Raw genomic sequence first — 13,878 nt, forward strand, 5'->3', positions numbered from 1 at the left:
ACTCGTAAATATAATAAATTATGTGTTCTAAAATGATGCTGTCGTGTATTTTAATATGTAACTGTAGTGATTCTGTTTTTCACTTACATGATTTCCAGGATTTATCAAATGCTGACGGTAAGGATTTGGGAGGTGTGGGAGGGTTTGAGCAGCAGCGATCAGATGGACTTGGTTCTGAGGCTGCGCCGTGTGGGCTCTTGGGACTGCAGATTTTGCGGTTGTTCTCTGCTCCTGGTGGGAGTGGGGCAGATAGGTGTGCTCTGGACAGCAAGCTGGGAGACCTGCGGTGGTTCAGGTAAAAGATAGCGCCTTGAGTTTGCGGTGTCTCGATATTCACCCGCGGTGGGAAGTTTAGGACTGATGCTGACAACCAGGATGTCGTGGGGTCTTTGGTGGAGCTGAGAGTTGGGGCCGTGGCGCGGAGGAGCTGGCCCTGGGCCTTGCGTGCTGGGCTGACTCCCCATCACCCCTCCTCTCCTGCCCTCACCCTGACATTGCCTTTTACTCCCATCACCACGTCCTCCTCTCCCCACACAGGGCTGTGTTCACACCTCACATGTGCACATTCTTCAGGTGCCACTCAGTCTAGGGGAGGGCTGCCGTGTTGCTCGTAGAGTGTGCTCTAGGGTTTCTCCACAGCGCTTCCCGAGACTTGTCACTAACTGAGTTTTTCTTTTAAGGTCCTCTCCACCCCAGCAGGCTGCAGGCTCCGAGAGGTATCCCTGTAACCTTAGCACTCAACAGAGTTCCTAGTAATTACTGCTTGTTCCTTTTTAAAGCCCTTTCACCCCTTTAATATGGCATCATGGACATTTTCATTCAATATTTTCACCCTTTTTTGAAAGAATGAAAAAACCATTAGAGCATAATGTGATATATAAGGAAATCTGTTAGCACTTATATCTGTGAAGATTAAAAACATGAGACTAGCATCACCTTTCATCTAAAAAGAGGAGAGAAGCTATAATCACCTTTCTATAAATAACCACAAGAATTGATGGAGACTTCTTCCCTGGGTCTGCAGTAAACATGCTGATCTGTATTAATGATGCCTGTTTATTGAGCACCTATCACACACACATAAGGCATTGTGCTAACATTTTGCATTTATTAGCTCATATAATACAACAACCCTGCGAGGGAGATGTTATTCCATTTCCTAAGATAGAAGGCATGACGGACGTTAACCAACTTGCTCTGGGTCAAAAGCGGGAAGTGGCTCTGAGGTTTCACACCCGGCCTCTCCCACACCAGACGCCTTCTACTCGCCAGGCGGCATCTCCAGGGCCACAGAAGCCACACCTTTGACCTCTCTCCTCTTTGCTGACAGGGCTGAGCAGTCGCCTTTCTCATTCTCGGCTGCCCTGGGGTGGAGTTCACCTGGGCCACATCCTGGACTTGCTCGTCCTGGACTTCATGTAACTTCTACTGGTACCCTCCACGCCGGTTGCTCACTACCCATCAGTGAGTCCTTCTCGTTCAAGGATCGTGTTCTTGATGGGAAATATAGGTGCAAATCAGGGTTTGAAAAATTCTACTTCCACTTTTTCATTCATCAACCCTATCATAACAAATCTGAACTGTGAGCCCTTTTTCTTTCCTTTTTACCTTTTCTGACTAACCCAAAAAGCCCATTTGGTCATTTAATTAATATGCATTACAGAGAAAACTTGGTATAAGAAAAGCAACTTCATATATAGTCGGATTTGTTTTTTTCTATAATGAGTGGTAAAAATCACTATGAAGCATCTACCAAAAATCATAAATACGTTAAATTTTGTTTAGCAGTTGTAAAGTGGTTGGTATAATATTGTATGATTTCCTGTGTCAAAATTTGGGACCTGGGACTAGTAGAGGCAAAGATATGATCACAAGCATCTGATCTGAAAAAGAAGCTCAGCGATTCAAACAGTGAGCAAGGAAAGGAGGACCTGGCCCCTGAGGCTGCTGTGTGGGAGAGGGAATGCCACACTGGTAGTTAGAACCATTCCTGGGGTTAGAACCTTCAGCCAGATGAGTGGGTAAAATTAGCCATAATTAATCCATAATTATAAATGTACCACTTAAAATTCAGCCAGATATAAGCCGAGTAGTAGTGAGAATATCAAGATATATTAGTGTTAATGAGGAATGACAGTACTTTTTTAAAATCTTTGCTATTTAATTTGACAAAATTTTTTTATCTTGGCTATTTAATTTGACAAATAAGTCATTGCTTGGCTTATTTGAAAAATTAACTGGGTTTATTATATCTTCTATCACAAAAATACTGATTTGAAGGTTTGACATAGCATCAATTTAAAGTTTTTGGACATTAGTCCTAATTCTAGATTCAGCATCATGAAACTGTTTGACTCTAAATAAACTCTAACTTTCCAGACAGGTGTCAGGATATGGAGAATTGTGACTGAGTTTCTGATAGCAATGCTCTTTTCTTTGCTCATATATGTACATATTTTATCTGAAAATGTGTATGTGTGCTCGCTACATGATGTATATGACGCCATATAAACTAATTTCATTCTCCCTAGAAGAAGGCAGCGATGACCACAAGCTGACTGTATTAGCCATTATCTATTAGGTTACCTTCAGAGTCATTTGGCCAGGACATTGACATAAGGTTTCAGACCATGATTATCAGCTTTACTTTATAGAAATTCATTAACCTGAAGTTCCCAGGTGTAATCCCCAGCACACTCAGGAACACCAGAGCTCCTCATGGGAACTATTTTTATTTTCTGTGAGGCAGCCGAGCTCAAGGGAATGACTGACTCCTGGCTCTACCACCTACTGATCTCGAGCAATTAACTTGACTTTTGTGCCTCAGTTTCCTCATCTGCAAATTAGATAACACTTACCTCACCTGTGAGGCTTAAACACAGTCATTATCCATAAAATAGCCCAGTGCCTGCCATGTGAAAGCCCCTGTCATATCTGCAGGAGTCTGGAGGTTCTCCTGAAGGCTATGCGCAGAATGACAACATCAGATTTTAATTGCACAAGCTATCACTATGGAGATGGCGTTGGCAAAGCTGCAGCTAATTGAGGGGGAGGAGGGATTAATTTCAGCAAGACTTGAGTGAAGGCAACAAGAGGCAGCTGCAATAACCGAGGCAAGAACTGGTGCAGCTTGAGCTACGTGGCACGTGGTACTGGGATTAAGAGAAGTGGAAAATGCTGAGGAGATACTAAGTGCGCTCCACAGACCTACGACTTGGCCGTGGGAGTGGAAGGAAGGACTCACGCACACTCCCAGGTTCCAGGCTTGAGCTACGGTCTCTAAGGCAGGATATGAAAGGATGAGTTCCGAAACCCCCAGCCCCTGCCTACATCCCGAGGAAAGGCGCGGGCTCGGCGCAGGAGGAGCCAAGTGCAGGTGTGGACTCGGCCATGGAGAGAGCAGCTGAAGCCAGGGAAGGAGATACGGGATCTGCTCAGGGCCCTTTTTCAATAACCAGACAGTCCAAGCTCTCCTGCTCTCCCCAGACCAGACCACTTCACCCACGCAGTTGTGAGCAATAAAGAGAAATCCTCCTGCACCCTTGAAGTTCATCGCCAAGTTTGGGGCTGATGGCGACTTTCAAAGGTAGAAACCGTTCTCTAAGATCTGGGTGAACACAGGGGCACGGGCCCCTGGTGCCGCATCCCCCATCACGTCGCAGAACTGCCACGGCTCAGCCCTTCCTGTGGCTCCCGGGGACTTAATTTCCCTGGGGAGCTATTGTGGTTATTCAACTTGAAGACCCTGTAGGAAGAATCCCAGTTCTTTCTCTCTGGGGTCTTACAGAGCAAGCAACATGGAAGTAAACAGTCACTAAGGAGGAACAAGGAGAAATTAACTTCTAGCCAAATGTATGAACAATTCATGTTTAAAAAAAAAAACACTGGCCAAATCACTACAAAAATTATACATGAGGGCAGTAGCGCTACCCTGGTGTGGTCCTGTGCACCCCAATCTAGGTGAGGATGCACACCCACGTCGGCTTGGCTGTCCCCGACACGGAAAACTGCACGTCACTGATGCCAATTTCTGTGTGTGGTGACTGAGTGCTGCCTCAGGCAGGGAGAGCACCAAGCTAGTCATTAGAAGTGGGGCCGAAGCCCAGGCCTAATGCGGTGACCTCGACACATCTTTGTAGAATGCAGATAATACCTAAGAATGCGTTTAATAAAACCGTGCTCTTAAAAGTTATCTTTTTAAAGAGCCTTATAAAATAATCTTCCTGTCACTCAGGAATAACATATATTTTTTTTTTTGCTTCAGAATGCTCACCAGTCAACAATATGTTGGAAAAAAATCTTGTTCCTAGTCATAAAAATAGTCTCCCAGCTACTAAATCTTTCTACAGCTTTCCCTAAGTTACTGCATGGACTTGCTTGAAGTATCACAGTAACCCCAGTCATACTGTAGGATGTTACCCTCTTCTCACAGAAGGGGAAATTGAGGCTTATAAAGGCTAGGCGATCTGACCAAGGTCATGTGACCAGTCTCTCAGACCCTAAGGTCATACATAAGTTGCTTCAACAACTAGTTGTTTTCAGATCTAAACTTGTGTTCCGTAAGGAACTCCATTGAGGTAGGGAAGACAAAAATCAAACTGTGACCTTCTTTCAGTGTCTCTGCATCAGAGCTGGGCAGAGACACCCCCCCTCCCCCATTGGGGGGCGGGGCGTCCACCTCTTGTCCTGTTCCCTACAGTTTGCATTCATCATCTAAACCAGGACACACTTGCTACACGCCGATTCAGGACTAAGTCTTGTACATCTTTAAACATTTAGCAACGGCAGATTTCAAAAGACACTTAAGATGTATTGCAAAAATGTACAGCATTTATTCACATACAGACAAAAAGGCACAAATTCTACTAAATAGTTCAACAAAAAAATACAGCTGTCCTCAACTAGTTTTATAAATACTTTCAAAAAGGGGGTAGAAATAAATACAGGATTGGGCCATGTCATATAAAATAGTCATCTCTACATATACTTTGTTTAATTTCTGATTTGTAACTCTTCATGCACCTTTTTTTTTTTCAATTTTAGCTGAATGGACACCAAGCTAGGCACATAGTGAAAAATCCTCTGTACAAGGTTACAAATGTAATGACAAGTTTGTCCATTTGAAAATAATTAAGATTTGTACACAACACATATAACCCTTCATTGCGATTTTGTGTTTATAACCTAACAAATGACATTCCAGGCAACTTTACAAAAGTTTAACTAGCCTACATTTTGACATAATACATTGATCATAATCAAAGATATTTCTTGGTCAGGGTGCACAAGGAAAGATAAAGCTTAAAAAAAACAAAAAAGAAAGAAAAGAGCAAATGGTAGGTCCCACACTAAGAAGTGTACATGGGGGCGGGGGGGGGGGGGGGGGTTGGTTGCTGCTGCTGGTGGCCTCACAGACATCCCAGCAGGACAGAAAACTGACCTACAAAGCTATCATTACACCGGAGAAACCGTGCTCTAGCCATTTGCATCTCAAAGCAGAAATTAAAAGTGGGCTTTTTATATTTTGTGTGTCTTGTTTTCCTTGGGCTCTTTTTTTTTATTTTTTTGTTTTATGTTTTTGTTGGTGTTTTTGTTTTTGTTTTGTTTTTTTTTGGTTCAGCATAACTTGAAACGTTTGAAAGCTTTTCAACCTAAATGTGGGGGAAAACAGGTAAGGCATTATTTTTGCACAAAACTAGCATTCCTAATAGTGCAAATGAATCTGGAACCTCTTAAAATGGTGAGAGGTCATACGCTTACTAGAATTTAGGTTTTCTTTCTATGGCTTGACAAATCCACATCCTCGAACTCTCAGCAGAGCTGTCCCTGTAGTCCAAAGGTAACCGGGTAGAGTCCACCTTCTGTGCTCAGCAAAAGGCTTCTGCTCCTCTGCAAAAAGTCTGACTTTTAAATTAGGCTAGGAGTGAAAGCACAACTTGGATTTGTAAGAAACTTCTATCTGCAGCAACAGCTTATCTGGACAACAGTCTTTCAAAATGAGCCTCACAGCTCAAAAGTAGTCCATCTAAACCTGGGTCATCCTTTCCCCTCTCCTGAATTAGCTACTACAATGTATTCAAAGAGCTTAAGACTTGGTCTGAAAATGTCATACATACAATGGGGATGCATCCGATCTACTATTTGATCATCTGACAAAACTTGCATAGCAAGATGGAATTCAATAAGCCTTGTTTGTTGTTGACAATCCTCTGGAAGACTTGAAAGTTAACCGCAGGACTCAAACCATTATTCATCAAGTATCAGAATGTCCCTGCCACATGGAAACAGATGTATAAATGAATCAGGAATCTGAATACCGATACCAGCAAACTAAGGGGCAATTTAGGGGAAGTTGGGCTTGTTCCAAGTGCCCATAATTCTAAGTCTACTTGCTATTTAAACTTCCCTTCTCTTAAGTTTGATGCACAACTACATTGAATTCCAAAGAAAATGAACAGGACCTTAACACTATCCATTGTCTTAACACATATGCACTGCAGCCAGTGCAGAAACAGAACATTGTACTCAAATTAATGCTAAATTCATTATTGCTGATAACTTACGAGTTATTGCCATTTGCAATTAGGAAGTCCAAGTTACGAATCAGAGCCTAGAACTGACTCCAGAAAAAAACCTACTACACTTAAAACTCTTTCCTGTAGAAACTTGGTCAATGGTAAGAGGTTATCACAACTTATTGCCTTTCTATTGTTTCTAAAATATAGCCTATTTCACGCTTTTTTTTTTTTTTTTTTTTTTTTTCTTTTTTTCTTTTTTCCTTGTTCCTAAGGAATCTGTTCCAGTTGGGGACCCTGGGAAGTGTGAGTCACCGGAGTCTGGAAGCTCATCGCTTGAACATGAATGACTACTGTATTGTTGGAGGCCGGCGGACCAGGGATTGCCAATGGCTGGGGAACCCCACCCCGGCTGGCCCACAGACAGCAGTTAGGGAAGAGAGTGTCAAGAGGACTGGTAAATGGGGCCTCCGCTGCCCTCTCTCACAGACAGAACTTCCCAGTGACCTCGCTCTGCACCATGCCTCTCCACCCCCCTCCCAGGGCTGCAGGCTGAGGCGCCACATTCCCTTACATTCATTCCAGCTGCAGCAGCCCTGCCCTCCCCTGCAGGTCCTCCAGGGGTGACCTTCAGTACTTCTCCCATCTGGGACATGTGCACCGAAGTCCCCTCGAGTTCCTCAAGCCTCGGAGCTGCTGCCTGCAGACTGCAATGCAACAAGAACAGCCTGGGGCCAGCGGTGAACATGGTTTCAAATCCACCACCGTCCTGGAAAGTAAGTTGTGGGCTAGTAAACGGTACGGGAGGGTGTCTAGAACCAGATCTGATTCCGCGTAGTCGGGTAACCAAGAGTTTGTGCTTTGGGAAGAAGACAGAGCAATAAAAACTCACGAGGCTTCCGTAGGCCTCTCCCTCTTTAAAAACGCACGTCATTCATTCTTAGTGTTTAAGCTTCTAGTCTCAGCCGTGCCGTGCGGTGGCAACCTCCGTGTTTCCTCAAGTTGCAAATAACACACACTTCTCACGATTTACAAATGACTGAAAAAAATCCATCTGAATTGCAAGTAGGTGTGTGCGTGGCTCAGGAGCTGGGTTGGCGGGTGCCAGGCCGCAGGGCGCGCCCATCAGGAGGCCAGGATGCCCCTGCGGATGAAGTCTGTCCTCCGGGCCATGGCGCTGCCGGCGGGGATGCACTTCTTCTCCGAGGCCTCGCTCTCCGAGTCGCTCATCTCCACGTCGGGGGCGTAGCCGTCACTCTCGGTGTCCGACCTCAGTTTGCTCTTCGCCCTCTCCTTGGCGGGCCCGCGGCCCAGGCCCAGGCAGGGGTAGTCGGCGTGCGGGTGGCAGGCGCCCCCGGGGGCAGGGGCCTCCTGCGGCGGCCGCTCCCCCTTCTTTGGAATCCGGAAGCCCCCCCAGTTCTTCCCTGGGCTGGCAGGCGTGGTAGGCACTTTGACTGCAGTCTGGTGGTAGCTCCCCCGCACCAGGGAGCCGTTGCACTTGGGCAAGCCCTCTCTCCTCGCGCCCGGCGCCGACTGCCCCCCCGCAGAGGAGGCTGCGGCCCTCGCGGGGTCCAGATGCCGCTGGGACCCGTCCGTGGACCTGAGAGGCTTGTGTCTGAAAGGCCTGTCCTTCCCGTCCCCCTTGCCGGGCTCACAATGAAAGCGGTGGTCCCTCCTGCTCCCGGGATCCGGCACCATCGCGCCGTTCCTCTGCTGCGCAGACAGGAGCCGGGCGTCGGCGAAGGTCTGGTCCAAGCTCAGCAAGCCCTCGGGGGCCCCCGCCCCCGCCCTGGGCAGGGCCTTGCCGCCGCGGCGCGGGCTGCTCTGCAGCAGGGCTCGCGGGTGGGGCTTCTTCAGGGAGCGACCCAGGGAGGTGCCCATCTGCTTCCGGAAGAAGGCCGAGTGCCACTTCAGGTCCTCGATCTTGGGGGCGTCGGGGCCCACCGAAGGGCTGTTGAACAAAAGCATGCTTTCCAGGGAGGCGGCGGAGCAGGACGACGAAGGCACACCTGTGGCGGAGAAGCAGAGAGAGAGAAGTTACAGCAGAGGCAAGGCCACGCCGGCGATCCCAGACCCGGCGGGGCCCCCGGTGGTAAAACTCAGAGGAAAGGTGTCCCGGCCTGGGAAGCAGCCCTCGAGCTGCAGACAACTAGCAGGCTGCCTTTTGTAAAACAGCCCGAGTCACTTCATGAAGCAGCATCTTTCCAAGGAATACCTTGTCCTTGGACACAACAGCTGAGCTGATAGGGACCCATGGGGGGGGGGGGGGGGGGCGCTGCCTCCCAGCAAGGCTAAGGCAGGAGGGCGCTCTCACGGTTCCTCCGGGAAGCGTGTGCCTCGCAGGCTGTGATGCGGGGAAATGTGTGGAGCTGTGAAATGAGTAAGGGAAGGTGTTTAAACGCATCCCAGACACATAGCAAATGGTTTTTAAATGTTTACTATTAGACGTAAAACCCATTTGTGGAATTAAGCTGAAACGTAACCCAACATGAGATAAGTTAAGTTGGTCTTTTTCAAACATGTTTCATGCAAATCACAGTAAGAACTAAATTTCACATTACTCCGTAAAAGCCCCACTTTTCCTGGAGTCTTACTGTCCTTCATCATCTGATATGCACTCTGACCTTTTCTGTTTCACTTGTTTTTAAAGCTAGTGATGAACTAACTCCTCAACGCCTCTCACCACCCACTGAGTCCTAACCCTCGGTCTGGGGAAGGCGGGGTGAGCTCATCGGAAGGGCCACGGTCCTGCCAGGGCCTCAGAGCCGGTTCGGGTTCCTGTCTCCTGTGGGGTGAGAACCAGCAGGAGAGTGGGTTCTACCGGAGTCCCAGGCCGGAGCACCCGTAGGAACCCACTGCTGAGCAGGCACGGGCCAAGCGTGAAACGGAACAGAGCCAGCGACCCTAAACACAGAAGCCACCTCCCGGGGGCGGCTGCTCATCATCCGCAGGCTTGGACGCGCCTGCTTTCTCAAGCATCGAAGGTTAGGGTCCTCCACGCCACACTGGTGGCTCTTTCTCACCTCCCGTGGGGGGACATAGCAAGGGGGGGGGGGGGGCGCGTTTTCTGACTCGGATTCTCTCTACTTGACCTGGAATCTCCTCTCTCTAGAGTCTCCGACGCATGACCTCTACAGGCAGCCTCTCCACTGGGGACAGTCATCCAGCAGAACAGCCCTACCCGTCCTCAGAGTCACACAGCAGACCTGGCCCCTGAATGACACGCGAAAGTCAAGGGTGTCCACGCTGCTTCACTTGGGATCACGTGATGCCAGAGCAGGAGATGGGCTGGCAGAGGCAGCGCCCAACTGAGTCTAACGCTGGAAAAGGGGAGACGAAGGCCCTGGGTGTGCCCTGCACCGGCCGCGGCTCCCACAGGGAGCACATGCTGCGCTCAGCCCTTCCCACTGGAGTGGTGGGGAGGCCCATGGGGCTCCCTTGTCCGCAGGACTTGCGAGCGGAGGGATGCAGTACAGCTGTTACACTAACATCCTCACCTGGCTCAGGGTCTCAGCCACTTGGCCGAGGAAAAACCTCAGCCGGGAAACGCAGAGAGCTGCCGGCAACAGCCGTGAAAAATGACTCGGTGAAATCAGGCGCACATGCTCCTTACAGCTCATTCTCGTTAAGCAACGATTTAGCAAAAGTCACAGAAAGGCCCCAGCGCCCTGAGGCGCGGCCTGCACTCAGCCGCTGCCCCGCTCCAACGCGGGCCGCGGCGGGGACCTGCCTGCTTCCTCAGAGGAAAAATCCGCGCGGAGAGTCAATGAAGAGACAGAAGTCCATTTTAAAGAATCTGAATTGAACTGCTGTTACTTAGGACACCCTACTTAGAAAATTTTATTTTAAAAGTCTGATGATATTAGCTTGATACATTCCTGGAGAAAAAAAAATCTAAGATAATATTATTAGTAAGTTAATGCTATTAAAATTATATATTACTTCAAGAATGTCACCTAATACTCCGTAGGCCTTTTTCTCTTTCTTCCATTGACCACTTTACAGGAAGTCCTCACTTCACGCCAACAGGTTCAGCGGCGTCCCGTGAAAGGGCACACGGGAAACCAACTCACCAGAGGCCAACAGATAGAAACAAGGGCGCAGTTCCTACGGCAGCTCCTCAAATTCTCATGAAACGGCACTGAGCAAAATGACGCGCTGTGAGGACCTCTGTACCTCGGGTCACCTTTATCTGGTTGGTTTGGGGTAAATCAGAATTCGAATTTCAACACTACAGGGTGCAACAACTTCCTTGTTTCCACGTGTCAGAATAATCTACAGCGAGCCAGCCATGGCTCAGCGCAGTGCCAGTATTTCAGATGTTGCTGCTATAACCTTGAAGGGCAGACAGGCACAGAGATGAGACGAGACGAGCTCCCCTCAGAGCTACCTGAGCCCTGAGCCCTGAGCCCCTGATTCTGCCTGACCCACGCTCAGCACATCACCTTTTCCGAAAGCCGCCTAACCCTGCTTCCCGGCGTTGGTGCGCACAGACCCTTAGCGCCAAAAGGCAACTTTGGTTCCGGACCCGACCTCTTCCTCGGACCCACAGAGTCCCAGGGAGGTCACACAGCGGGCCCAGCCGTGTACTTGATCTCCAAGAAATCACCGTGGTTTTTCCTTTTCCCCTTTGGTTAGCCCAGAGCAATGTAAAACTGAAGGCACGAAATGCATCAATACTTGGTGCTGAATCTCCAAAGGATGCAAATTCCCCCTACACCAGTGGTCGGCAAACCGCGGCTCGCAAGCCACATGCGGCTCTTTGGCCCCTCAAGTGTGGCTCTTCCACAAAATACCATGTGCGGGCGCGCACGTACAGTGCGATTGAAACTTCGTGGCCCATGCGCGGTTTTGGGCCTGCGAGTCTATTTTGAAGAAGTGGTTTTAACGCCGAGCCACACTCAAGGGGCCAAAGAGCAGCCTGTGGCTCGCGAGCCGCGGTTTGCCGACCACTGCCCTACACCAAAAGAAGTCCACTGGGAATGTTCTCTAAACATAGACATATGCCTCGAGCGCGGTCTTAAGATACAATGAGCACATGCTACAGGCAGGTGCCAGGCTAGGTAACCCACCCATCTTTTTAGGCCTCCCCATGATGCCTTACGTTTATCAAGTGCTTTGCAATATAGACGTTACTCTTTCATTTGAGCCTTATAACAGTTCCCGGGCGGTAGCTGGCGATACCGTCCTCAAGTTACATATGAGGAAACGGGGCGGCTGGGAAAACTGGAGACTTGCTTGTGTTTGGCCCAGAAGTAGAGGATAAAGGATGCGACCGATATTTGAGGCCAAATCCTTAGCCCTTTCCCCTGTACCCCATGCCTCAGATGCTTAAAGGTCTCCTTTAGTATGCAAGTCTGTGCTTCTGAGGTTCTCCTGTCGGATACAAGGAAGTGAAAGGAGCTACTCTTGCTTTCCTCAGCAGAGCGTTAGGCTTGCAGCCCCGCCTGCCGCCGGAGCTGCGAGGCTGATGCATACCTGAAACTCTTTCTTGCTCCAAGAGCTTAGTGTAAAGATTGAATATCTGTTCCTGGACTTTGCACACAGACCGCTTAATCTTTTCCCTGCGGGTCACCATGTAAGTGAGGTTCCGAACCTAGAATGTAGAGAATAAAGATTCTAAGTAAGCAATGCATTGTAACAGTACTTTGGTGGGTGTTTTGTTTTTGTTTGTTTTTTTTTACCTGAGAGAAAATTGTCCTACTAGGGCCTTGAGTGACATCTGAAATCAAAATGTACTTTGAATACGTTATCCAATCTCTTATCTCGTTGGGGCTGCTAACAAGGATTCCACGTACACCCCTCCACACAGGATGAGATGGTGGGAGGGGCACCTACGGGATCCCGCCAAAGTCCCGCCGCCGCCACCACACCCGGCCTTAGACTCATCGCAGCAGAGAGAGGGCCGCCGGGCCCAGTCGGACCAGGACCTGCCCCGGCACCTGCAGGTGAAAGGCTTCAGAGAGGTCAGAAGCCCCTGCGCTGCCCTTCACCCAGCACCTTCTGAAGGGGAAGTGAGGTCAACACAGGGTCGAGGGCAATCAGAAGAGAAACCCACCCCCTGCACAAGGCTCACCAGAAGGCCCAGTGGTCTCCACGGACCCAAGTGAATGCCTCGGTCAGCTGGGCACTAAACCACCCGGAGCTCCCAGGCAGCTGATGCGCATACCGAACAGGACGTCCAGCTCTGTCTGAGTCACCAGCTCTGTCTGAGTCACGCTTGAGAGATGGATGCTGCCCTCTTCCTGACTCATTTGTAAGGAACTGAAAAGACCCAGGTGCTCACAGTACCACTCTGTGCCTGACGTTCGACCCCCGGGGATCACGTGCACACACTCGAAACTAACTAACCAACACAGACTCAGTCCTAAGCCACCTGGGGTCAGACAACACAGAAACAAAACTTAAAGGATTTGTCAATAAACCCCCTTAAATCCTTCAGTCCTAAGACCTGTTGGTAAACCTAACCAGACTCCAGGGGCCTGAACGCACAGATCTCAAAACCCAGCAGAGCAGATGCGAGTACACGGTCGGGCCTCCTGCGGGACGTGGACAAGATGTCCCCCATCCTCCCTGGCAGCGGTGAACAGTGACTCCTGTTCCCCATCAGCTCCCAACTCTCCTAAAAACCCGTTTCCTTATGCTTGGCAATCCCTTCCCCCGCCGCCTGCCTTGAAACAGAAGAGGTCAAAGGTCCTCGCCCTTTGCGGTTGGCAGTGAGGATGAGGACCAGCCATGCACACAGGACCGCACCGGCTCCTGCAGACCCCGCCCCTCCGTCCTCAGTCCATCCTGAGCCCCAGGGATTCCCGTTGGGTTCAAAGTGAGAGGACATGAGACTCTCAGAGGGGCAGCTCGCTGGCTCCTGCATTTGCATCCACGTGTAACGTATTTAGCATCTTCCTAACACTTTTCTTCACAGAAAAAGAATATAAATCTTAACATTAAAGACCTGAGAAGAAAGTCTCGCTCCCTGTCTGAGTAAATATTTTGGTTCTTCATCTCACAGCCTCACCTCAGACCCCCAGGCCAGGAAGCAGGTGTCCTTTATTAAAACCCTGGGGACAGAGGTGGCTACCAGGCTATTCTCGTTCATGAGCAATCTTCCACCCAGGGAAGATTGGAGGGGAAGCTCAAAGAGGGAGAGGCAAGACCTACATAGAGGTCACAGATTCAAAACCTCTGGAAAACAAACAGGAGGAATCTGGCCTCCGGAAATGGGAATTAATTCTGGCTCTAGGAGTAGAGGCGGTTCTTCTGTTCCAGCTGGATGCACAGCAGACACATCTCTCCCTTAAAATTATCCACAGAGACAGAGACCTGGGGAGCCAGAGACCGGGACGCTGTGTATTCTTCAAATTTA

General features: G+C 49.2%; 1 protein-coding gene across 6 annotated transcripts in view; it reads right to left on the reverse strand.

Moving 5' to 3' along the window:
- Positions 1 to 4,810: 4,810 nt before the first annotated feature.
- The window catches only part of JADE1 (jade family PHD finger 1), a 55,184-nt gene continuing 46,116 nt past the window's right edge, over positions 4,811 to 13,878 (reverse strand). For all 6 annotated transcript variants that reach the window (XM_008143492.3, XM_054717734.1, XM_054717733.1 and 3 more), the window contains exons 10-11: positions 11,994 to 12,111; positions 4,811 to 8,524 (exon numbers count right to left, since the gene is read on the reverse strand). In XM_008143492.3, coding sequence (XP_008141714.3) covers positions 7,641 to 8,524; positions 11,994 to 12,111 — 1,002 coding nt within the window. In that variant the 3' untranslated portion in view covers positions 4,811 to 7,640. The remainder of the gene's footprint in view (positions 8,525 to 11,993; positions 12,112 to 13,878) is intronic.

Source organism: Eptesicus fuscus, chromosome 6, assembly GCF_027574615.1.
Source record: "Eptesicus fuscus isolate TK198812 chromosome 6, DD_ASM_mEF_20220401, whole genome shotgun sequence".
Lineage (NCBI taxonomy): Eukaryota > Metazoa > Chordata > Mammalia > Chiroptera > Vespertilionidae > Eptesicus > Eptesicus fuscus.